The sequence below is a fragment of the Ostrea edulis genome, chromosome 3 (assembly GCF_947568905.1).
Source record: "Ostrea edulis chromosome 3, xbOstEdul1.1, whole genome shotgun sequence".
Classification (NCBI taxonomy): Eukaryota; Metazoa; Mollusca; class Bivalvia; order Ostreida; family Ostreidae; genus Ostrea; species Ostrea edulis.
In genome coordinates, this window is record NC_079166.1 from 74,229,091 (window position 1) to 74,255,765 (window position 26,675).

The window sequence follows — 26,675 nt, forward strand, 5'->3', positions numbered from 1 at the left end:
ATTATTGCAAACCAAAACTAAATAAGAAAAACAAAATTATTATTTAAAATTCGAAATTATTAAATAAAGAACGAAAATATTAAATAAAACACGAAAATATTATATATAAAACCAAAACTAAATAAAAACGAAATTATTATATAAAAAACGAAATTATTATATAAAAAAAACGAAATTATTATCAGATTCAAAACGAAATTAATAAATAAAAACGAAAATATTAAATAAAAACAAAATTATTAAATAAAAAACGAAAACTAAATAAAAAACGAAATTATTGAATAAAATACGAAATTAAGAACTGTTTTTGAGAATATAATGTGTGTGTCAGTAGAGCTTAACAGGGAAGGAAATATGGCTCCTAATTCTTTGATTTACTGCGATGTCATCATCGCCAATGGAGTTTTACAGAAATATAATGACATTACAAAACAGCCAACTTATCCATTCACTACACGTTTATCTACTATGTTCGCTGAAAGGTCCCAGACCTCGTGTATCGGATTACAGGATTTCTCCAAAATTACTTCAAGACTAGCCCCCATAGATCTAGTAAGAATATATATGGCTCCCATGAGCCACGTACCTCAACAATCACTTGACTCTACTCTAATTGTTTCGGCGGTGTGAAACGATTTTATGATATTGAGCTAATTGATTGGATTGATCGATTGATTGAATTTTCGCTACATGAAGATCCGCCTCATCAGAAGTCTATTTGCACTTCACAATTATTATGCAGTTTGATTATTCTGAAATGAGGGTGTGAGCATATCCCTTAAATTTGTATTGCGTTGGTATGAACCACACGATAGGTACAATGTAGAACAGAGAAAACGTCTTTGTCTCTCTGGAGGATGTGCCAGTAATTTAAAAGCTTTTGCTTCATGGGTTGTATTTGGTGGTAAAAACAAGGGGTACATCCGGTTCTTTGCTTCTATTTACACCTGATAACAGAGGTGGCTCGATCGTAGTTATCAAGTACCACTTGTACTGTTTTTTATTGATTCAATTATCACTATAGCCCCTCTTTAGAGGGTTTGTTTTGAAATGTTTAAGAATTTCTTTAATTCAATTCAATTAATTTATTCACTCAAATCATTCATACAATGGTACATGAGGTACATAGATATATAAGTTAGTATTTAAACAACATTGCCAAGGGTACAAGTATATAACTAATACATACACATGTATGTACATTAGCACAAAATAAAAGACATAATGCATAAAATTTAATATATATATATATATATATATATATATATATATATATATATATATATATATACATCTTAGGAAGGACAGCAGACCTACTCATGGGTATACATAGTTGTTGTTGTTTTTTAACTCTTTTAAGGTTTCATGTTCTCATTAACTCTCCCTACATTTCAGTGTATTTGGTACATGACAATATCTAGGAACCCAAAATTCTTTCCGTAGAGCGGATAGTAATTTACATTCTAAGATAAAGTCGTATATTCATCGGCTAATTTACCAGTATATATGGCAAATAGTTTCACCTTTTATACATCCCTTATAGACTGAAGAATGATGTGCACTTTTTCGTTCCAAACTGTAGGTTTGATGTACGTTTTCAAATCTAGAATGCGAGTTGCCTCAAATCACTTTCCTTTATACACCTTACTGCCAAAGAAATGCATTTTATTCACATGTGAATTTAAGCAGTTGATGAGCGGAATTTTCTATAGCGAATAAATCATGGCCGGATTTCTCTTTCTTCACCATGAAACATAATAAAATAAAACCATCGTCATGATAACGCACGTGGGACATTATGCGATGTTTACCTGGAAATCTGTTTGTAATTTCTTTAGTTATCTGATGTAGTCGGATATCGCATACAGATGGGGGACAATTAGACTCTTATAACACAACCAAATATCTGTTTATAAACTTTTGAATTAAATTTAAAAGTATTATTTCCCAAAATTAATCTGAAGAGAAGGCTCAGATCGCCAGTGAATGATGAATTTATTGCATAGAGAGATGTGTCCGATTTACTGTAGTATGTTTCTACTGCAGTAATTAAATCCTCAAATTGTATGTTTAATTGTGTAGATTGATGTGATATCATAGGTAGCTGACCGTGTATAAGTAAGAAAATATATGGCTCCCATCAGTCAGGTACCTCAACAATAACTTGACTTTACACTAATTAAGTTTCGGTGGTGTGATACGGTGTGTACCAGTGTGGCTGCTAAAACGGGTTGCCTTTGTTTATACCAAGAACTGAATACTTTGCCGTGCCATGTAGAATTAATGACTTATCAGATCACATCAGTACAGAACGTGCCTTTTCTTATTGATTATTTTCGTTTTTTATTTAATAATTTATTTTTTTATTTAATACTTTCGCATTTTATATAATAATTTTATATTTTATTTAGTTTTGGTTTGCAGTAATGGGCTTCCGTACATAACAACTGATATCTGAAGTGTCATGTTTACTACATGTCACTTTACATAGTCTTAGCATGGCTGCGGAAATGCGATAATTATATTTCAGGTACATTTTACAGGGTTTTGTCCAGAATTCAGTATTCTTGCAGAAGGAGTTCAGGAAAAGTTTGACGTTGATTGCAAAAAGTTCAAAAACCCATGTCCAAATTTCTTCATGTCTACAGACGCTTACAAATGTAAGCATACACACACTATCTACTGAAATAAAGTATATTTGAAAAAATACTCACACATTATAAAGTTAATGTAAAAAAGAAGTGGTGTATGAAGTTTATAATGTTTTCTCATTGATACATAACTTCCCTGATATTCTTTTCTTTGCATTTTAGTTCGGAATAATCCTATAAATGAATGACAATAATTCTAATCCTAAGATGTCTTCGTTCCTTTGGGGACATATGTTTCAACTTGTGTCTTTTTAAAAATCTGTTTAATTTTTTATGAAAATAAATCATCAAGCATGTTCTGTTGCCATAGATCAAGAGTGTTACGCAATGATAAATAAAGGAGCTACACAGCCTTCTACCGAAACTTTTCCTTGTTTTTATACAGCACTTATGAATAATGAATATGTTGCGTGCATTTTTAGATACTGCATAAATGTTCTATCAATACCAGAGGTTCGTTCAGTAAAACGATTTTAAGTCATGATCAATATTATAGTTTTATTCGAGAATAATTTTTATTTTCATTTTGTAAAGATTTCAATCGTCATTCATTGTAGTGCTGAATTTTCTATTCACATCATGTCAATTGGAGCTGGTTTCTTAATTGTCTTAACCATGGTTTTTTGTGGAATGCTGGTGTGCTGGTTAGGAAAGCGAAAACTACGTAACAAATGGAAAAATGGTACATCATAGGAAAAATAGATATGTATATGTATGAAACTATTTATACAAGAATGTGAGCATGTATCTGGTTCATTGAAAGCGGCATAGGGGATAGCCATTGATTAAAAGCGATCAAGGGAAAACCAAAGTCATAGCAACGTACCAGGTCATATCGGGCTCACGGCGGGTGTGACCGGTCGACAGGGGATGCTTACTCCTCCTAGGCACCTGATCCCACCTCTGGTGTGTCCAGGGATCCGTGTTTGCCCAACTATCTATTTTGTATTGCTTGTAGGAGTTATGAGATTGATCACTGTTCGTTATATTCACCCTTCATCTGAACTGTGTCTTTCTGTATACATTGTTTACAGCCCTTCGTTTATATATTGAGACGTCACCGGTTAAAGTGTTACATATTTTGACGTATCCATGGGCCGTATATTCATAACGAAGCTGCCTGTCACATCACATGAATCGGTTTTTAACATAATATCCAAAATAAAAAACGTGCAACTTTCACTTTTAAATGTCGAACTCTTGATGAAGCTGCAGACACTATTTACTTTTACGTTTTGAATTTGACATGATCAGGTACGATCAGAACTCGACTCCATCCCAAAACATGAAGTGAACGCTTTTACCACTGAGTTACAATTCCGTAGTCAACATTGATACCGTCTCCAATAAGAATGCATGTGCGAAATCGGTTTGTCTTCTTATACAGAATACTTTGTTTATTTTTTCAATCCCTCATGTTTCAATCACCTGTCGCGGTACCTTCAGATTAATGGCGATTGCATTAGAACCGGAAGGTCCCGGGTTCCATTCACAGTTCAGCCGTCACGGAAATATCACGCAGTTCAATATACATATAGACTGCTTTTTGCAAAACCTTTCAGATTTAGAAGTGACAGTCACATATTTTTATTTAGCCTTTAACATGGAATTATAATGTCGTCAAACGCTCACTGTTACGGTTTTGAACACCTTGCATGTATGAAAATTAATGACTCTTTAACTTCAGTCGATGACGCTTCCACAATAGTGAGAAGCATACGAATGAATTGGGAGTAAAATAAGATACAGACATGTATTCAAATATATTTCAACCAAAGTATACTTAGATATCTGTAAATATGTAACATTCATAATTACCTTACCCATTTTCATAGAACACAGGTTTCTGATTCTTAATTAGCAAAATAGAAAAAAAAACATCAAACTGCGCCCTGGTTTTACCTTCTAGGACGTATAAGCAGTTCAAATAAAAATATAAAACTAAAATTCACATATTTTTTTGTTTTACAGAGAATGTGAAATCAAAGAATGAGAAAATATATCCGAACATTAAAGACTATGAAACATGTAATCTTGAACCTGATTCCATTTCTCACCTTATCTCTGATTCCAACAATCATGATTGTAATAACGGTTACTGCAAAACAGGTTGGTGATTTCGTTGTGAAAATTGTTCATGAATTTTTTTAAATGAATACATGTGTGTTACATTAACAATCAGTCATTAGGTCAAATTAGATGGGCGTTATAATGACCTAATGCAAACACAAGCTGACATTAAGTGGAATGCTTGCTGAGGTGTTTAAGACTACTTATTGTTAGGCCATTCTTTGCATACTGCATTTTGATATAAGGCTATAGACGGATGTGACCGGTCAAAAAGGGATGTTTACTCCTCTAGGCACCTGATCCCACCCCAGTGTTTCCATGGTCATGTGTTTGTCTTACTCTTGGTTTTGCATTGTTATAGGGGTTATAACATTGATCATTGTTTGTTGTCTTCACCTTTACAAAGTTATCGCTGGCAGAATTGTAAGTCTTCATTTGTACCTCCAATTGCTTTCATGAATGAGCTTGAGACATAAGATATGCTATGTATTAATTGTAACATCTGCCAAATGTGCACATGGGTACATATCTTTGGTATGAAAAGTGATGAATATACACATAATGTCTTTTCAAATCTGATGCTATTAGCAATTTAGAATCTATGAAAGGTAAAAATAACGGACATTAATCAATCTCATAAATCGTATAAGCAATACAAAATAGAGAGTTGGACAAACACGGACCCCTGGACACACCAGAGGTGGGATCAGGTGCCTAGGAGGAGTAAGCATCCACTGTTGACCGGTCACATCCGCCATGAGCCCAATTTCTTGATTAGGTAAACTGAGTTATCCGTGGTCAAAATCAGTGTACCAAGAACGATCTAATAACACGTCAGATAGCATTTGATCCAATGATAGGTTGTATTGGCAAAGTAGATCGTTATAACGACCATTTTGTACAAATCCGTGTCTACTCTATTTAATGTGCTCAAAGATAAATGAGATTGAAGGTGGTATACTGTGTCTAGGAAAAGTATGCATTCCCTGTTGACAAGACAAAACCGCCTTAAACCCTCCATCTTCATCAGTTAACAAAGTGACGAGTACTAAACAGTTATATGAAACTGATATGAAAATGATATCCTAATAGCTGGTATGAAAATAATACAAATTATAAAAAATCTATAATCTACACCTTATGCTCCATAGATAATAATTAGATGAAAAACCACTCGAAAACATTTTTTCGTAAAGGTTTCTTTTAATATAACGTTAAAACTATCTATTTATCAACTCCATGCAGAATCAAAACGAGGGAAATCAAAAAGGTTACCAAACGAAAAGCATACATCTTTTATTTCAATGCGCAGATTCAGTTTCGTTCTACATATCATGAAACACATCATTAATCTTTCTTCAAGATACCATGTACGCTATAAAACTTTAGCTCGAAAATAAAACACTATCACCAAACAATAGGTTGTCACAAGATCGGTAAATCATGGCCTTGCAATTCTTGAGATGAAAGTTGAAAAAAAAAATTGCACCGGACAGCCAATGTACATCCATACATCAATGACAGTGAATGAAAATATCAATCCTTTGATATCTCTATTTTGGTATATTTGATTCTGAAACACTTATATTTTTGCTTTTGTGTTTTAGATATTCCTTGTCATGTACAAACAAAGCAAGCATCAACTAGCATTGTAAGTAATAGCGACGTACTCAACAAGGACACGACATTCGCTCTTAACAAATTAATTGCCAACAATCCAGGTACAAAACGAAGAACTTCAAATCGATTTCTTAACAAATCAATTACTAGTAATCCAGGTATAAAAGAAAATACTTCAAATGGATTTATTAACAATTCGATTACCAGTAAACCAGGTAGAAAAGGGAGTACTTCGAATGGATGACAGGAAATCACTGACTGTATAATTCCATGGTTGCATTATGTGATCTACAATCCAAACCTTATTTGATGCAACATGTACATTGTATGTATCCTTGTTTTAACTTACATACATCGTGTTAACATCGCATTTGTTGAATGTTCCCCACAGAACATGGAATATCTTAATACGTTTTGAAATCAGTGTTGTATAACTATGTTTCAGAAATAAACAGTTATTAACATTAAAACTGGAATACATTGATGTGTATAATTTGCCTGCAAGGCGAACAGTGATCAATCTCAGAACTCCTATAAGTAATACAAAATAGATAGTTGGGCAAACACGGACCCCTGGACTCACCAGGGGTGGGATCAGGTGCCTACGAGGAGTAACCACCCCCTGTTGACCGTTCACACTCACCGTGAGCCCTGTATCCTGATCAGGTAAACGGAGTTATCCGCAGTCAAAATCACTGTGCCAAGAACGGCTTAACAATCAGTATGAAACACATCAGACAACATTTGACCCAATGATAGGTTGTATTGACGAACTAGATCGCTATAACGACCATAAAATTTGCGAAATGCTGACTTCAATCGAGACTGTTGAAACCCCTGTACCATCAACTTGTTTGTCAGTAGCTTACCTCGATTTAAAAACTGACTATACGCAGAACAAGCTCTTGGATATCGAATCATTTGAGATATATACACACCATATACAGGTGATTAATAGAATCCTTCATTAGTACGAGTGTGAGATAGGGAAATTTCACAGAGGGGACAAGATTCGCAGTCTTGGACGAGGCTTTGCCGAGTCCTAGACAGCGAATTTTGTTCCAGAAGTGGAATTTCCCTATCCCGCACGAGTAAATAATGAAGGATTATTTTTCTCACATTTTAACTACAGTTTAGTGCATAAAATTAGGAGCTTTCAAAAAATTGTAGATTATCAAAATCCTCATTTGAACTTCGATGCAAAAACTAATTAGATAGGCAGAAAGAGCATACCCGAAAATGGTTTACACTGTAAGTGTAAACTAAAAAACCCAAGGTTGTCCACCAGAAAGCTATACTACATTAAAATTCAAAGATAACAATGCAAAATATTTTTACTTCACTGTGTAACGTAAATCTTCACAGTGTAACGTAAATCATAGAAAATATATGACGTCACAATCAAATGACGTCGCAGCAGTGTGAGACAAAAAAATCTCATGGCTGTCTCACATGGGTAAAGTCGATCTCACACTGGTGATAATGTGAGAAAATAGAATATTGCTACATAAATATGGGAAGTTGACGATGGAGAAGCCGAAATCATCCCGTTTGTCATACAGCTGAGTTGTCAGTTTGCCGCCAATGTCCACTTGCAATAAAATATTTAAGTATGAAGCAGAAGTGGACGACTCTGTGGTGTCCTTTATTTCGAGCTCACGGGGATATATCAAATCAACATATGAATGAAAGTTATTATTGTTTATAGATAAAACGTCATTGATATATCTAAATGTCGAATTGAAGGCCGCAGCGATATATTTGTTGTCTTCTCATGTAGAAGTTTTTGAATAAATTCTGCTGCATATGAATGTAGAAACAGGTCTACTACACCGCATTGTTGCATAGCTATACGATTCTCCTCTCAATGATATCATTCACATTTACTGGCATTCCTGGGTGATAACTATATGTGAATATACCTCTTTGAATCATTAATTTACAAATTCAGAAAATTATCAAACAATTATTTTAAGAAACTCATTCTTCTCCGATATTTACCGTAAAAGTGCATAAGAATAACACGGGTGTATTAACGACGTAATCTGAAATGAGATATGTTAATCAGTGGATCCATTATTCAATGGACTTATTTCGTTCATCGTTACGGCTGTACATTGCCAAAAATATTCAATTCCATCTCACCAATTTTTCTCATTTCAGCTTCTCAGCTGATCAAAGTTTTTGTTTGCAGTTTCCTTAAATTCTACTAAGATGGGAAACCAGGTCGAACTGTGTTCTAAGATGTAAAATGAATCATATTGGCATGTTTCCGGAGAAATACTTTCAGGCCTAAAAGCGAAACACGCAGATACATATTTATCGAGAGAAGCATCCATATTTTAGTATATTTTGTTTTGAATTTCATACTCCTTTGTAATTCACATTTAGATATAATGCGATATTCAACATGATCCAAATCTCAACATACACATTTTCTGCCACTTAATACTATAAGCTCTAAAGTATGTTTTCCATTTTCAACAGCTAAAATGAGTAAACCACAATAAAAGTCTGCAAGTGTATGTTTTTGTTTGCTTGTGTTTTCCCTTTCTTTTCTTTTTGTAATTGTATCTGATTTCTATTCCCAAATACCCCAATGCATGTGACTATGTGGTGAGAATCCTACCGACGTCCAAAACAAGTTGAGTTTCAACTTGAACATATGGTCGAGTAGTCTAGCAAGCTGATCATGCCCGAAGATGACAAAGCCTTTAACAACATTGCCTTTGTTTGTAAGGCTCATTGCTCTGAAGTTGAAATAAATATATGCTGGGGTTCCTTATAGACAACATCTTCGTAATCTTTCGTAATAAGGTCTTCCAACTGCCTGTAGGAATTCTCACGTTTTCCTTATAAACATCTTCGTAATCTTTCGTGATAACGTCTTCCAACTGTCTGTTGGAATTCTCACGTTCAAAATTAGCATTTCGCAAATTATATGGTCGTTATAACGATCTACTTTGCCAATACAACCTACATGTATCATTAGGCCAATGCTATCTGACCTGTTTCATAGAAATTGTTAGACCGTTCGTGGCACACTGATTTTGACTACGGATAGCTTCAATGCATTTACCTGATCAAGATATAGGGCTCACGGCGGGTGTGGCTGGTCGTCAGAGGATGCTTACTCTTTCTAGGCACCTGATCCAACATCTGCTGGGTCTAGGGGTCCGTGATTACCAAAATCTTTATTTGTATTACTGATAGGAGTTATGAGATTGATCACTGTTTGTTATCTCCATTCTTCATGTTGAGCATTGCCGTTCTTAGCAAAAAGATCCCTTACGTATTTTAGTGCTAAAGTGTGAACTCTTAGAGAACAATCCCTTTAAATATTAGAGCAATATTGATTGTCGTTAAAATGTTACAGTCAATAAAAGATGACAACCAACCCATGATTGGTAATCGTGACCTTTTCCTTTACAAGTATGCAAAATATGACGTCGCGGTTTTTTTTTTTTCATTGTAACGTTTTTTGAAGAAGAAAAAATGTTGGATAAGATAATGGTCTTTTTTGCTAGGAACGGCTCTATATAAATAAAACTCTAAACACTTACTAGAAACTGTGTTACCGGTTTTCTTCTATCGTGTTTATCTGTCGTAGCAACGTAACGCAAAATAATTCGAAACACTTTGTAGAAATATTTCAACCGTGTTACCGGTTTTCTTCAGTCGTGTTTATCTGTCATAGCAACGTAACGGAAAACTACATACACAAAAGTATTATAATGTCACAGAAAGTATTATACAATTGAAAAGTAACCTCCAAGTTGGGTTTTGTTAACACCTTACTTTACCCTAGTCAGCATACAGTGACTGGCACGGATCCCCCCATAGCGGTCAAAACACAAGAACAAAGACAAAGGTGCCCACTTTAGCGGTATGGAACGATAAAACTCTACTTGACACCACTAACGCGAATAGGCCGGAGAGACGGACTGCACTACCATCCCATTTAATAGCCTCTTAAGAAAAGCAAGGGGTACTGAGGACCTATTCTAACCCGCTATGAATAGTTAAAGAGATTGTATAGAATGAATTTGAAATAGTTTTTGTAAAAGAATGGTGGAGAACTAGTACATTTCATTCAAATAAAAAAAATATGAAAAACATGCGTGCGATATTGCATAATATTTTCAGATATCAATGGTAAATAGTTCCTGGTACATATTGAAAATAATTAATTTGTACCTTAAAGGAGAAGGCTTATATTGGCGTTGCCTGTTGCCTAATCCTTATTAAGTTATTCATAATAAAAATACTGTTTGAATCATAATTCATCAAAAACCTAAACCACGCTCACTTATGTTTTCTCACATCACATATTATGGTTGTTTTCTTTTCGTTAGATTGCGTGCAAATATTCACCGACATGGTTTTATTGTCTGTCATTTAAGAAATAGCAATAGTTGTAACGGACTCAAAGTTGACAGTTTCATTTATGATGTCTGTGAGGCTGTTAAAAAACTAAATCATACCTTCAATATTGTGCACATAACCTTCCATAAAATTGATTTATCCTTTTTAGGTGATTTTATTGGGTTCTGAGATATACTGACCCATGCAGTGACGTCATCGTTCATTTCTGACACAGATGCCAGAGATTGTGCCCATGCTGACTTACTTTTGTAGAGCCGCGCCATCATATTTTGTATCCAAGCATACCATAGTCAGATCAGCCTTGTGTTCGGATTTTAATGACGGATTCGTGAAAAAAAAAACTATAGAATGACCAGCAGTTTTAGGATTCAAATCGTCAAATATTGTTAGCATTCGAATTGGACAAAAAAGCAATTCAGAAAATCAGCTTCTATTCTGTAAGAGAGATAAATGCCCGTGTTATCTTAGAGTACCGAAAAGATATTGATACTTTATGTCAGACGCCATAGAGGCACAAATTCATACGTGTATGATATTTTTAAATTTCTGATAAGAGCGAAAAAGAAAAAACTCTGGGTTTTTTGTTACTGAAAAAAAAACACCAGAAAGCCTGTTGAAAACGTTTTGATATTGTACAGTGTAGCTGAATATATCTAGAATTATATTGAAATAGTTTTAAACCTTTTGTATATCTGCTTTTTATCTTTGTTTTTTCTTATTTTCAAATACGCTCTTGTGTCTTTAAAGTATTTAATCACTGTTTATAGTTGTCAAGGTAGTAATTTCCAGATACCGCCATTTTGAATGATAGGAATGATGATAGTATAAATAACAAGTAAGTAAATCATGTTATAAGCTTGATTATATCACTCAACGACATAGAAAGTTTGAACATATGTAACTCACGTTATATAATATTTCAAACCAAAATAAAATACCTTCAATTGTCATTTTACGAAACACAAATCTACTAATATTTCATAAGAATGCTATCAGAAATTGTATATCATAAATCAACATTAACAGTAACATTTCGGCTTGCAGATCCACTAACATACATGTACATTACGATCGGTAAGATTATAGAAGCAGTACACAGGTATCGACATCAGAACTATATGAACTATAATTAGTCGGTATGCATGTTTTCTGTGGATACGGTGCTGTCTTGTTTGACCTCTGTTAAAACAGCTTTGCATTCTGCCTCCTTTTGGAAAACTCTATCATCATTAGTGTCTTCTGTTGCATTGTCTCTTGAGAGTACATGTTCTGTGATGCCTTCTATTATCACCTGTATTTTAAATGCTCTATGTTAATTATGTTTGGTATTCGTGGAATGTGTGTTGTCTAGGATGCCCTTTGTTGACTTTATATTATCTTTGGTGCCTTCTCTTCACTGTTGTCCTTAGTCTTCCCCATTGACGCTGTATGTCCCTGGAGTGTACCACTTCAATCTGTGCTGTCTGCTTTAGAATCTGCATTGTCCTCTGTGTCCCCTGATGAGTCTTCCTTGTCTTCCGTGTCTTTCTCTGACTCTGAATTGTCTTTTTTGTCTTTCGCCGACTCTGTGTTGTATTTGGTATCCGCTGAAGAATCGGTACAGTTTTGGCATCTCTTTTTGTCTGATATCCTCTCTAGACTCTGTGTAATCTTATATGCCCCTGTCGATTTTTATTGTTGTCTCTGCATCGTCTTTGGTGTCTTCTGATGTTCTTTTTGTTGTCGTCAGTTAAGTCTGTGTTATTTTGTGTCCTTTCTGTTACAACTTTTGTGCACTTTTAGCCATAGATGTATCTTGATAATTTTCATTGTTTTCTTTTGAACGTACTTATTTACTATTGTTCTGTACTTTGTAAAGGGTATATCAACGTGACTACTATATAAATCATAATTTTATCATCGGTTAGCATCACAAAACATGATATATCACTGTCAGTCTTTTTTCAGATTGTGTTATAATTATGGAAGTTGCAGGTGACCAGACTGCTTTGTCCCAGTATTTTATCTCGCACATGGTTTTACCTACATTAATTTTATTTCCACTGGTACAGAGGGATGAAATACTTGTTCTTTCAGGATTGTTCAGGCAACAATAAAATTCCTGAAAACAATATCTCAATGGATTTTCAATTTTTATAATATCCCAGAAAGCCTTTAAAAATTGTTAAAGACCGTCATTTGAATACTGTCGTATATGGTAGATATGACCTTTTGGGAAAAAAAAATGAAATGAAAAGTGAAGATAACGAACAGTGATCAATCTCATAACTCCTACAAGGAATAGAAAATTGAGTGTTGGGCAAACATGGCCCCAGGATATACCAGAGGTGGGATCAGGTTCCTAGGAGGAGTAAGGATCACCTTTCGACCGACCACGCCCTTTAATTTTTCATCAGTAATTGTTATAAAAGAAAAATGTTTTCATTTTTATATACCCATTAATGTTTCGTTTTTTATACTGTGGAGTTCACAGAGTGTAATCCGGTATTCGGATCACCACACTGAAATCCGAAATAATAAACATGTAAGAGATACTTCAGGGAAAAACAGAGTGCCAAAGACTGAATTCAAATTCGTCTAAGGAGAAGAGCTATGCATGAAGGAGATAATTCTTGATTTTGAAATGAATTTCTAAATGTTATCCCATCGATTAAATATACATCCGTATTTTCAAGTTAGTAACGAAGTACTTAGCTACTGGGCTGTAGAGACCCTCGGGATCTAACAGTCCACCAGCAAAGACCCGACTCAGGGGTCATAATGTAAAACTTACACGGTACCAATTTTGATGCACCAGATACGCATTTCGACAAATAATGTCTCTTCAGTGATGCTCGAGCCAAAATTTTTGAAATAAGAAATAATAAACTTGTAAGAGTTATTTTAGGGACAATCAGATTGCCAAATTCGTTTTAAAGGAAAAGAGCTATGCATGAGGGAGATCATCTTTAATTTTAAATGAATTTCTAAATTTTATCACAGCAATTAAATATACTTACGTATTGCCAAGCTAGTAACGAAGTACTTACCTACTGTCTGTAGAGACCCTCGGGAACTAACAGTCCATCAGCAGAGGCCTCGACCCAGGGGTCATAATGTAAAACTTATACGATACCAATTTTGATACACCAGATGCGCTTCGTGTCTTGTGTGATCTGAAGATCCGCGCCTGTCAACTCGACTTGATCAGACTCTTTGGATCAAGTTACTGTAGTAATAATATATATTTATTACATACCTATCAATATTTTCCTTTTTTATACTGTTGATTTCACAGAATGTGATCCGGATCACTACACTGTGGTTTTCTTATTACGTATCAGTATCCTTTGAAACTGATGACGTCACAATGCATCATTACAACGATTTTTGTGGAAAATATTCCCGCGTCACAAACTAGACTGTACACAAAATATAATTTCACTGTATGTCTATGTTTTTGATGATTTATATTACATTTCTTATCTTTAAAATATGGATTTAAAAATATACAATAGGGTACGTATGCAAGGTGAAGATAACGAACAGTGATCAATCTCATAACTCCTACAAGCAATACAAAATAGATAGTTGGGCAAACACCGACCCCTGGACACACCAGAAGTGGGATCAGGTGCCTAGGAGGAGTAAGCATCCCCTGCTGATAATAATGATAAATTTATCATTTCTACTCGTTGACAAGCAAGAATCATTAGATCAAACACGACGCTTCGCGTTTAGTTTGATCTGATGATCCGCCCCTGTCAACTCCACGCGATCCAACTCTTCGGATCAAGTTACTGAGGTAATGACATTCTAACATTCTAAATTTTCAATGTTCATAATATATCTAAAATAAATAACCCAAAGTATCTTTGCACTTACGGGCTTTTTATATAATACAATGTTTATGAATACAAGGTGAATATAACGAACAGTGATTAATCTCATAACTACTATAAGCAATACAAAATAGATAGTTTGGCAAACACGGACCCCTGGACACACCAGAGGTGGGATCATGTGCCTAGGAGGAGTAAGCATCCCTGTTGACCGGTCACAAGTTACTATTCAGAGTTTATGAAGTAAAACACATTCTCTTTTTCAAAAGATGGTTGAGGTTTTATGAGCAAGTGTTATTTCATGAAATTATACCATGTAAATAATTTACTCACTACGTAGCATTGCTCCGCATCGATTCTGTTCTTGATAATAAGATAAAATGATGAACGAAAATTGTATAGGCAACGAAAGTAAATTCAATTTAGATATAATAAGAACATTATTATATTCACTAGAATTTGCAAATCCCGGAAATACAAATCAATATAAAATCAAAGCAAATGTATGATGGTTGTAAGTGGTAGTATTGGTAGTTAATGCTCAATTTCAAAGATAAGTTAGGAATTTACTGTCCGTTAAATTGATGTTTGTATAACGTACCACTTACAACATTTTGCCTCTGTAGTATAGGTAGTTACGACTTTCTACATAATAAAGTATTGGCATTTACGACAAACTTATATTTTGGAATATATATTCAGCTAAAAGAATTATAGTGACGACCTTTTCACATATTTTATCCATTAGGAAAATCAATTTGGGTTTTATCTGTCATTTACAATTATCTGCTTCTGCATGGTTGATATAATTAAAAACGCACTACTATCAAACTTTCCTGCAAAAAAATATAGGTTTCATATGAATGTACTCTATTGCCTGGAATATAGTTTTGATTGTTTTGAATCAATATAGTTAGGAAGAACATGAATTGTTTTGTTTTTAGTTTTAAAGTAATTCCACCCTCCTGTGGTGTCATCAGATTTTGCAAAATCAATGATTTATTTAGATTTATGCATGATAGGAACATACATTTTGTTGGAGTCTTTTCAGATAGTGATTGTAAAACATCTTCTTAAAATAATTTGAACTATTTCAAAAGTCTAAGTTATAGATGAATAAACAACAATACATTTCAAAATATTGAATCCAGGGGCAATAACTGTTTTGTTGATTTCTTTATGAAGTCTATTATGCGATAGATTTCCTTTATTTTTTTACAGACATTTTGTATATTTTTGTGAAGATACAGTTTCATGAAATTGTTATGAATGCTATTATATCATCATAACCAGTTTGTGTGGTATTTGAATAACGCTGTTTAAGGAAAATTGTAATTTTCTGACGGTGATATATGATTCTGTGTAGGTAATGTCTTGCATCTTAAAAAGTGTGATGACCTATATATTTTATTTGATAATTTTTTAGTTTTAGCTCTAATGAATGGAAATAAATACACTTTTTTTAAACTTGTATCAGATAAAACTGCGAGTATGGAGTTACCTTAAGGGAAATAAATGGATATTTCGAGATGTAATCATTGTGGTGTGCGGAAAATCATATATTTCCCCACCATATCGAAACAACATTCCTTGTTCTATAAGGAAACAAAACATTAATATGAATAGATATTTATTTCCTTATTGTGATTGCCCAATTTGACACCACAAAATTAATGTATATTCACTGCGTATTTGTGTGCCTTGATTATCTAGCAAAAGTAGTATATCCAAATATAGAAACAAAAATGTTTACCTTAGCATCATTATTTCTATTTTTGTATTGTTTATTACCACTTTCACATACATGCAAAATATATATAATGGTCAACAAATCTAACAAACACCGCTAGAAGAAATACCATCAAATGGAAAATGTATCCGTTCAACGATAAATTGACAATGCATGACATTTACTCGTATACCAGATATCCAGACTCATTGCTCAAAGTGCATCGTAGAACTACATATTTAAAATTTTTTAAGAAGATGTAAGATAAGATAGAAGAGAACCGAAACTAAAATAGAAAGAAAAGATAATGAATAGCGACCAATCTCATAATTCAAATAAAGAACATAAAGTTAAGAGTAGGTCGAACACTAGACCGCGCTGGGTGTATGTGAGGATTTAACATTCATTTATTTTTCATTACAGTTAAGCTCCGGATACGAATTATTGATAATGACCCACCGGTCAACTTTCTTAAAAATGGAAATGTCCGTTATTTGAAGTGATATAACATGTGTAAAAATGTGTAAGCTAATTTTAGGATACATTTTATTCGAGTGCTTGGTGAAGAAATTGATGTGCAAAATGTAGGTGTCATCATGACTCCTAGGAAGTCGATAAACGCAATTACAAAGCTAAGACACGTTGTCCGTAGCCGAGGAAATTCTGATGAAATGCCACATGGTCCAATCAAAGGTATGAGGTGGGTGTGTGAATTTTACATTGTACATGTAGTTTATTGTATTTGGTGTTGTTGTTTATACAGTAACGTGCGAAATGTTATAAAGTAACATAGCATTTTCTGCTATGAATTTCTCGTTCAAGAATGTTATCTGTGTTTTCTAACGATACAAGATTTACCGTTGTCCTCTACTACTTGAAACTAAAGTACATGTATTTATTCATTTTAATAAAACCATTATTGGATAACTTTTGGTTGATGTGAAAGCCTTGTTATTTGAAAAATTCGCCAGATAAGTTAGATATTTAGTAAACAAATTATTGACTATGATATTGATTGTCAAAAATCAATAACTACATTGCATATCATTTCTCTCCTTTCAGTTTAATAGAGAGATATAACGAATCCTCAATGCTCAATCTTTAATCCTCTTCCTGGTTGATCTCTAGTATCTTCAGAGCATGCATATCTGCTGTTGTTGAAAAAGATTTTGGGCATAGTAGCTTACTGTATCTGCTGTACGTTATGAGGTAACAGATTAAGACTACGGAAAATACGCCTGTGACAAGAAAAATGCTGGTGCGTAATACACTACCCAAGTTTTCATTCTGAGGTCTCACATCTTCCTGTCTTGTACCCCTCTTCTTCTCTGTTGTAGGATGTATAACTGGTGTGGACCTGTGCGTGACCTCTCCCCCTTGTGGTTTATCCTTTCTGACTGTACCTAAATATACACAGAATTTAGTAACACTCATATTCATTATATTCGCACACTGCATAATGGTTATAACAAAGCTAACGCTTTACCTGTAGATTCATTAAGTTTTGCACATCCATTTGAAAAATGACAGCTCTCATTTGAACATTTACACATAGAATTGCATCCTGGTCCAAAGAATGGGACTGGGCATGTCAGAGAACAATCAGGTCCCCTATATCCAACGTCACATTCTTAAAAATAATACAACGATGTTCTTATCATACATTTATGTTAACGTTGCTTAATAACAATAATTTTAAAAGAAAGGAATCATTTAATGTAAAACGTTGTTCAAAAGGAGTTTTATGTACAAAACATACTGCATAGTATTGATAATATCACCTGCTAACAAAACTGATGTAGTACATGGATGCACTAAAATATAATATAGACACGTGTATTCCTATTACTGATTATCATCTGGGGGCACGGGTTCCAACATAATGGTTACCCCCTTGGATTATTCCTCACATGGTCACACACGTAAGTTAAGGCCAGTTATAGTCCTTTCTGTGTAAATTAGTATCGAAGAAACTCTGGACCATCTTTTTTAAATTTTATAATCAATACCTCAACTCTTATGACACAAAGGGGGTTAACACAGAGTACAGTGCAACCTATGATGACGTGGCATAGAATGTGAAATTCCAATTTACACTGCATCAATCTAGCGTAAGATATGCCGTCGGATTTGGCCAGTGATTGTTTTATAAAGCAATATGGAATGGAATATGCATTAATGTTATTTCTGTTCTAATCCTAATCGTCCTGTTTGATCGTTATTTGGTTTCTGCACATTGACGATTGTTTCACTTGACATGTTGGCATATGGGTAACAGTAATGATATTGTATAGGGAATTCTGTTTATTCTCATACTAATATTGTCTCAGTTAATCTGGTGTATTTTCTCCGCCGAAGTCGTTTTTGTTGACATTGTTTGTTTTCCTCCGTAGTAAACCATACAAAACGTCACAATGCAAGGTGAAGATAACGAACAGTGAATGTGATGTCATAATCAAACCTACGCAGTGTATGTCACATATAACCATACACTTACATGCTCAGAATATGTACAAAGGAAGTTTTAATAGATATTAGAATAATTTAGATAGAAAGATATATATGCACCACCTCTAAATGTTACCGTACTTGGAATTGTACTTACCAACACACCTTTCCGCTGTAGCATCCCATTTGTAGCCTGAACAGCATTCCCTGCAGTATGAATGGCATATCATTATAGTGTTCATATCGTTATTTTTGCAAAATGATGCGTTAACGAAATAAAGGAGACAATCATATATCAACAATAGAGAAAGAGAGGAGCGAGAGACAGAGAGAGAGAAATTGAGAGACCGCGAGACATACACAAACTAAGAGAAAAAGAGAGGATTTCTACTTACCCATTCTCACATTCCTTTGATTTACAAATGGTAAATTGTACATGTACACAAAAAACAAATAATGCACACACACCAACACCAATATACTGCATGATTATATCATTGTAAAATATTTCATATCATCGAATTGTCATTCCCAGGATATAGTCTTTGATTAATTAGTAATTCAAAAATATAAAAGTACTGGTTTGAAAACAAACTTGATAATATCCATTTCCTCAGTTTCTAAAATTACATCTTTAATCATGCCGTTGTTTCAATTATGCTTATGTCTATTTCTGGCAATAATTATGAAAATTACATCCTGGTATTGAACAACAAAAACAAAATAACAACAACAAATCAAAAATAGAATATGTGTTGATCAATTAACCAGAACATAAGAATGCTTTTCTATGTGTACGGAAACACGTTCTCCAAATTGTTAAGAGGTCAGGGAGATAGACGTGAGCAACACTACAATAGGAATGGTGTTAATTGACAGTATATTAAAAGAACCATACTTTATACAGCAGAATAATAACCTCAAACGAATCACATGCTTTAGAATCAAGCACGTTACAGAGTGTGAAGAAGATTGTATATGTACTTTGGCATTATCTAAATCCTTGGTGCAAGCATAATTTCCAAAATATTTTCCTTCCAGCATCCAAAACGACTCTCTATAGTCGAGCAATGAAATGATTTTTACACTGCAAAAAATGAGATAAGCATGCACACGACACATGTTCGTAAAAGTCTGGTTAAAACACTTTAATTGGTATCAATTGTAATATATGCAGTCAGACATTGATCTTCATGTTTCACTCACTGTCGACTATAAAATCGAACTGATTTTCAGCGTTTACTGTATTAAAAACACCAAATTCTTTAACCTTGATACTTTGGTGTTGACCTTTGAACTACCTTTTAACTCATCTATTATATATGTGAAATGCACTTTTTATTTGAAGTAACTGGGGATTCTAATCTAACATTTGCATTCTTTTGTCTTACAAAATCGTTGAACTTGATACAAGTCTATATTTATAACTTGACCTTAGATGCCCCTTTGAACATCTGCGGTTTATCAATATCGAAAGATAGGGATCAATAGATTTTCCGTATTTTTTTTTAATGTGATACCTGTAGCAATTTCTAAAAAATGATCACCACAGATCATTTCATCTAAATTCAAGCGACAAAGCTTTCAAATCTGCGTTTTGAAAGATGTGTCTTTATCTATTTATTAATTTTGCTCTCAAAGTTAATGGATTTGGTATACTTTGTTTTACTGTTTTAGATATCAGGAGTTGTACAGTTATGAGATTTAATACTGTTCGTTATCTCCACCGTTCTATGTATAACTATTAAATTACAGCAAATATGATTTCTTCGATTCCATCCCTGCATCCTTCGTGACAACATCTTTTATCCTTCATACTGCATTTGATATCGCTTTCTCGATATACATGTAGTTCTTTGATCTCCTTATCAGAAACATGATTATTGTCAATGAAGTTTGAGATGATAGAGAATTTATATCTTCTATACAATGATCTTTAGAGGGGAATTTTAAAATGCTTCATATCTTTAGTGCTTGTAGTATGTCTATAACTACAGTCGCACATGGCTTTGTGAACTTCGTATTCACCGAGTTACTTCTGTAAACATTCTTTAATTGACCGTAGTTTTGAAATATATTGGAAAGGCTTTTATAGTCTTTGTGTCTATTCCATTTAAAGAAACATATATAATGATGAAGGAACATTTGAATCTGTAATGATGAGGTTCAATTTGGTTTATTTTTCATGATCACATGTAGTAATTGTAGCTCGAAATATACGATCGTGATCAAACAGATGTAATCCCACATTCAGATTGACTGGTAAACATTTGGGTGAGTGTGGGTGTTGCATTATTTCTTGATCAATACTAGAGTATAGAAAATAGAAATGAATCGCAAATGTAGTGATCAATAAATTAAAGAAAGATGAATTTTGAGATTTCTTTTAAATGATAAGTATTCAACATACACTGTTCAAAATTTACATGAAGCATATACCGTGACAATGTCAGTGTGGTCATCGAGTGATACAATACAGACTGTATATATTTCGGAATGGAAAAGAAATACTATATAAGAAATTTCAGGAAGAAACGAAAGTATTTGATTCATTAACACATTTTGAAAAGTTGCAATGATGTTGCAATCAATGTGTACATTTATCTAAAAAAAAAATGAAAGCGAATTTTATTCCGAACCATTTTGAAATTCAAAATGACAATAACACCTACCTCCTCAACAGTTATTTTACATAGCCACTTAACAGTCTCCTTATTCACTAATCATCTTACGACTCAGCTGAAAAAATACTTCTGTCTGATAATGAAATACCGATCACAAGATCATAAGTATGAAATCAAGTTTTATAAACCATGAATGTAGTTTACGTATTAATGAAGAAAATCTACAAGAAATGAAAAATAAGAAAATCACAGTGTTCGTAAACCTTGATCTTAGTCATTTAGCCTATCATTGGGTCAAATGCTGTCTGGCGTGTTTCATACCGATAGTTAGGCCTTTCTTGGCACACTGATTTTGAATACGGATAACTCTGTTTATCTGATTAGGATATAGGACTCACAGCGGGTGTGACCGGTTGACAGGAGATGCTTACTCTTCTTAGGCACCTAACCCACCTCTGGTGTGTCCATGGGTCCTTGTTTGCCCATCTATCTAATTTGCATTACTTATAGCGAGCGCAGCGAGCCAGTGCTTCCGTACTACAAGCTCTCATGACTAGAGCGCGGGAAATAATCCGAGCTAAATCTCAACCTCTAACAAGGAACTTTTTGACGCCAATCCCTGAAGTCCCTTGTCAAAAATAGCTGAGTTTTCGCAAAGTCACACCTTGGAATATGATTGTGAACTTACGTGAATTATCATCCTAATCTTGTAGCCTTCTAGCTCCAAAATGTATTGCACCATTAGGCGAAATGTTTAACGAAGTGCAATGTTTATGAAAGGCAGGCTAAGATGATGTGTGGCGTTATGTCTACGTTTTGACGCACGTCATAATAAGACAGACAGTGGCGGATCTAAATACGTACTTGTTAAAAGTCATACTACCGGAACATTATTGAATATATACGTAAACATTAGGCATGCGTAATCGATTAAAATACTAAATTCTCAATAGGAATTTATTATTCTAACAAGAAAAAAGGGAGACTAACTTCTTAAAAATTGTTAGAATATGTGAGGGATCACAGGTACTGAATTAGTGCTATTTAAAAAATTACAAAAAATCGATGGATTTCGGTCGGATTGCAAACTTTTTTTTTTAAATCTCTGTTGTTGTTTTTTTCCGGCGACTAAAAATAATAAGTGCTTCAATCCATTTCCTTTTAAGATGTCCGGTAATGCAAACCCCGATGACCACCCCCACCCCCCCCCCCCCCCCCCCCCCCCCCCCATCATGATAACCAACCATGACACTTGCTATTAACGACTAAAAAATCATTAATTAATTCCTGTTTTGTGAATTAATCTTAATTAATGTATCCTCACAACAACAGCATTCCAGGAGAGGGGCTGAAATTAATGATGTTGCAATTTTATTCAATGATTGTATGTGAATGCTGAAATATTTCATCATTGTGTTACAACTAGGACTATTTACAATATTATAAAAATTGTTTTAATTTTCTCTTTTAGAACATATCATTGCTACAAGGGGATTATCATATGAATTTCATTGTTTTTAATTAGATAGGTTCGAATGGCGGGGTGGGGGGATATACATGCCCAATATTTGAATTTATCGATTTATTTTTAAATTTTCATTATATATTGAAATGTGTTTGCGTTCAAAGGCAGTGCTGTTTAAACATAGTTTTACAAACTTGAAAGGCTTGGGCATTTTTATCATACATTTAGTAATTTGAAAAGATTGAGAGTAGAAAAAAGGAAAGTAGAGACAGAGCATACAGTTCAGAACAGGTCGTGCATCAAAGGTTAAGGAAGTCGCAGTGAAGGCAGCAGAAATAAAATGCATATATACATGTGGCATAAAAATATTTCAATCACATTCATGTATACATGTTTTAATGATTTTTAATATAAAACCCTGGGAGAAAATCCATGTCATGTGTATTTGGCAAGTAGACATTGTTTAATTAAACTCGATCAAAGCATGAATATTACAAAATATGTACATACATGAAGCTGCGCTCGCTCAAACGGTAGCACCGTCAACATCTTAGGAGTTATGAGATTGATCACTGTTCATTATCTTCACCTTTCATACGATATTTTGTGAATAAGGGCCCTGGCAATGAAATGATAGTAAGTTTTCTCACAGTCTGATTTTCTAAAAATAATTTATTCAGTTTTTGTCACATACATGTACATGTATATTCATACATATACTACCCTCTCAACTGATTCATTCATTCTTTAATAGAGTTATCAAATATGTGGTTACCTGCTTAACAAATTAAGAATAAAAGAGAAAACAAATAGAATTTTTTTTTTTACTTACAGTTTAAAAAAGTATCTACCCTGATCGCAATTTGAACAATATAGAGAACAGAATATTTCATATAAAGTAGGCAAGGTATACAAAAGAAATTATGTTTTTAGTAAAATATACAACATACATGTACCTAAACTCCCCATCAACTATGTATGAAGAAAATATCACCATCATGTCAAGATCGACGCCATCATAAAGTGCAAAACCGCCCGCGTTGACCTACTCCAGACAGTTATAAGTTCAGCAGATGATGTACTCCAGCCAGTTATAGGTTCAGCAGATGATGTACTCCAGCCAGTTATAGGTTCAGCAGATGGCCTACTCCAGCCAGTTATAGGTTCAGCAGATGATCTACTCCAGCCAGTTATAGGTTCAGCAGATGGCCTATCCACCCAGTTATAGGTTCAGCAGATGATCTACTCCAGCCAGTTAGAACTTCAGCAGTTGATCTACTCCAGCCAGATAGAGGTTCAAAAGATGACCTATTCCAGCCAGATAGAGGTTCAATAGGTGCATTTTATTACATGTTATTATGTATGCTGTTCTCTAGATATATCGACATTAGGAAAACCAACCCGAATTGTTCATTATATCCAAAATCCAATGTACCCTTCAATATGGCAGATAAGTTAATATAAACAACTTCAATGTAGGTGGCGTAGACTGTACAAGCATTATTTCTATTGTCATTACATTTTATTTTCGTCTTCATTTATCCCATTCATCAACTGCCATGGTAGAGCGTTCGCCCAGCATGTGGAAGGTTGGGGTTCGAATCCCGGCTGCGACAGACCTAGGTCATGAAAGCAGTTAAGGCCTAATAAAAGTTCCATCGCCACCAGGTGTGAATGCAACGGGTCCTCGGAGATGACCTTAATAACGGTGTGGCACGCTAAAGAACGTTCACTGCTCAATGGCCGTAAGTGCCGAGCATTGGCCTGGATTCGAAACCATTCACTGGTATTAGTGACGTCTCCATATGAGTGGAAAATTCTTAAAAGAGACGTTCACCAATATACAATATTTTAATTATCTATCTTTGTTACAGGATAGCCTCTAGTAATCATTGTAAATGTGCTCGCTGTTGAAACTACTTACTTCCTTTACTTAATGAAACTTTTGACTTATTCCACTTCCATTTTCACAGCATAATCAAACCCACATAACTTATGTAACATTGCATAAGCCTCGAAGCTTCAGATAATTGCAATCTTCTTGTGATATACATGTACTTATTCAGGGCAATGATGATGACGCAGTGCAATTGTTCAAATAGATATGACATTCCACAGTTGGCGGCATGTTTAGTTTGAATATGCCATCGTTTTGCTATATACATGTACGTCATATATTTTGTACTTTTGTGCACATATATTACATTGTCAATTTTAGAGGATCAGCATATTGAAATATCACTTTGCATTGTGTGACTAGTTGTTGGTCTGATCCCCTAACTAATTACCCAAAAAGGGTAAAAGGACTCATCACTGTTTAGAGACTACAATACTATGTTATATAAATAATTCATTATAGTACACGTATTGTACTAATAACAAGTTTTTATAAAGATACCCATCTTATTATGTTTATTTGTATCCAAACCACATTAACACAAGTGTTTGACGATTTATGTTAAAGGTGTTAATTTGGGTAGTTAGTGGCACGGTTAAAATGGCTATGATAAGTGAAAGAGCAGATGGGTTTATAATTTTCAGTCTCTTGGAGCTATCACGGACTTCAGTTTATGTATTGGACTAAAGATTTCAACTTAGAAATGATATCTAATGCTGCAGATTCTATGTAATAGCTTGTTGCAATGCTCAAAATTTCTGTTTAGTCCTATAGTGGTAGGGTCCAGTTAAAAGTCGAGCAAAAAATAATAGTCACTTTTTTCGAATTCATTTCTGCATATCTTGGGAAGTGTACGGAATTTCTGAATGAACTTTGGCACTAATGTAAATTGATTATGTATAAATATTTTGGAATACAGAGTAGAATTTTATACTATTCAGTTTTGTTTTTATATCGGCGAACTTGAGTACCCTATATTAGAGTTTCATACCTTTACTCTTTAATTACTAAATTTGAACCCAAGCAATAAATTGCCTGTGGAGAAAAGTGATTAGTGACCAAAGATTGGGCATCCCGTCACGTGGTCACAAGTGGCGTTGCTGCAATTCCAAGTTTCACCACATCTTTTTCCAAAGTATGGATATTTACACTGTTGAGCAGTTGACTCCAGCTAAGCCCGGTAAACACTCTACGACACATCCATCGGTGTGATTTAGAAATTTGTGAATTTCATCAGTTATGAATGTTACCTATCCTTCCTCTAGTATTCAATTTAGAAAAGTTTGTAAAATATGTAGAAGTGCAAAATGTTGGCAACCAAAAACAACTATTGTTCCATGAAACAAATTGGTACATATTTTATTATGTAATAGTAGTTTCGCCGAGGGTCAAATTTTGAGATGTTCAATACCAATGCTAGTGGTATGTTTCATTTATGCCAAAGTTTCTTATAATGTTCGTTTGTGAAATCGCATTCCTTATTGGAGAATTCATAGTTGAGTTCCATTGCCATACACGTATATCGTAGACTTGCATGTAAATATATCAATACTAATTACACAATACTACGTGAAATTGTCATTTTTAGAAAGATAAAACGTTCCCTAGCCTGTGTTGTAATATGTCTGTAAAACCGATACATACCAGGGGTCGAAATTAACTTTTTCTACCACAGGCTAATTTTAGGCTGTGGGTAAAAAATCCACAGAAAAAAAAAAAAAAAAAAAAAAAAAAAAAGCCTTCTATGGAATAGAAAGTCAACGTGTACAATAAGATACTTCGGTTTGATATGTAACGGTAATTAATTATTTCATTATGTTTGTTTATATTCGATTGCTAGTCTATTGTTTATATCATATTGATCTTCGCGAGAAATGTTTATTCATTACGTAATTATAACGTATTTCTCCTCGTGAGCAATGCCAAACCGATATATATATATATATAGAGGGGGAAATTTCAGT

General features: G+C 34.1%; 1 protein-coding gene and 1 long non-coding RNA gene across 2 annotated transcripts; one reads left to right on the forward strand and one right to left on the reverse strand.

Moving 5' to 3' along the window:
* The first annotated feature begins 4,628 nt into the window (after positions 1-4,628).
* Positions 4,629-6,811, forward strand: LOC125677583 (uncharacterized). The gene is made up of 2 exons (XR_007371192.2): positions 4,629-4,760; positions 6,329-6,811. It is a non-coding gene; the product is annotated as an uncharacterized LOC125677583 (long non-coding RNA).
* A 9,354-nt stretch (positions 6,812-16,165) lies between these two features.
* LOC125677567 (uncharacterized) lies at positions 16,166-19,773 on the reverse strand. The gene is made up of 4 exons (XM_048915689.2): positions 19,121-19,773; positions 18,883-18,932; positions 17,764-17,907; positions 16,166-17,680 (listed from the first exon to the last, which is right to left on the reverse strand). Exons 1-4 carry the CDS (start codon positions 19,210-19,212, stop codon positions 17,379-17,381), a joined length of 588 nt encoding a protein of 195 aa, XP_048771646.2. The 5' UTR covers positions 19,213-19,773; the 3' UTR covers positions 16,166-17,378.
* Between the last annotated feature and the right edge of the window lie 6,902 nt (positions 19,774-26,675).

Bases quoted from the DNA above. Each gene is read 5' to 3' on its own strand.
- LOC125677567 (XM_048915689.2), bottom strand. From the start codon at position 19,212: ATGCAGTATATTGGTGTTGGTGTGTGTGCATTATTTGTTTTTTGTGTA. The intron at 18,933-19,120 runs GTAAGTAGAAAT...TTCATACTGCAG, and splicing joins TCAAAGGAATGTGAGAATGG to GGAATGCTGTTCAGGCTACA. The intron at 17,908-18,882 runs GTAAGTACAATT...ATTATTTTTAAG, and splicing joins TACAGCGGAAAGGTGTGTTG to AATGTGACGTTGGATATAGG.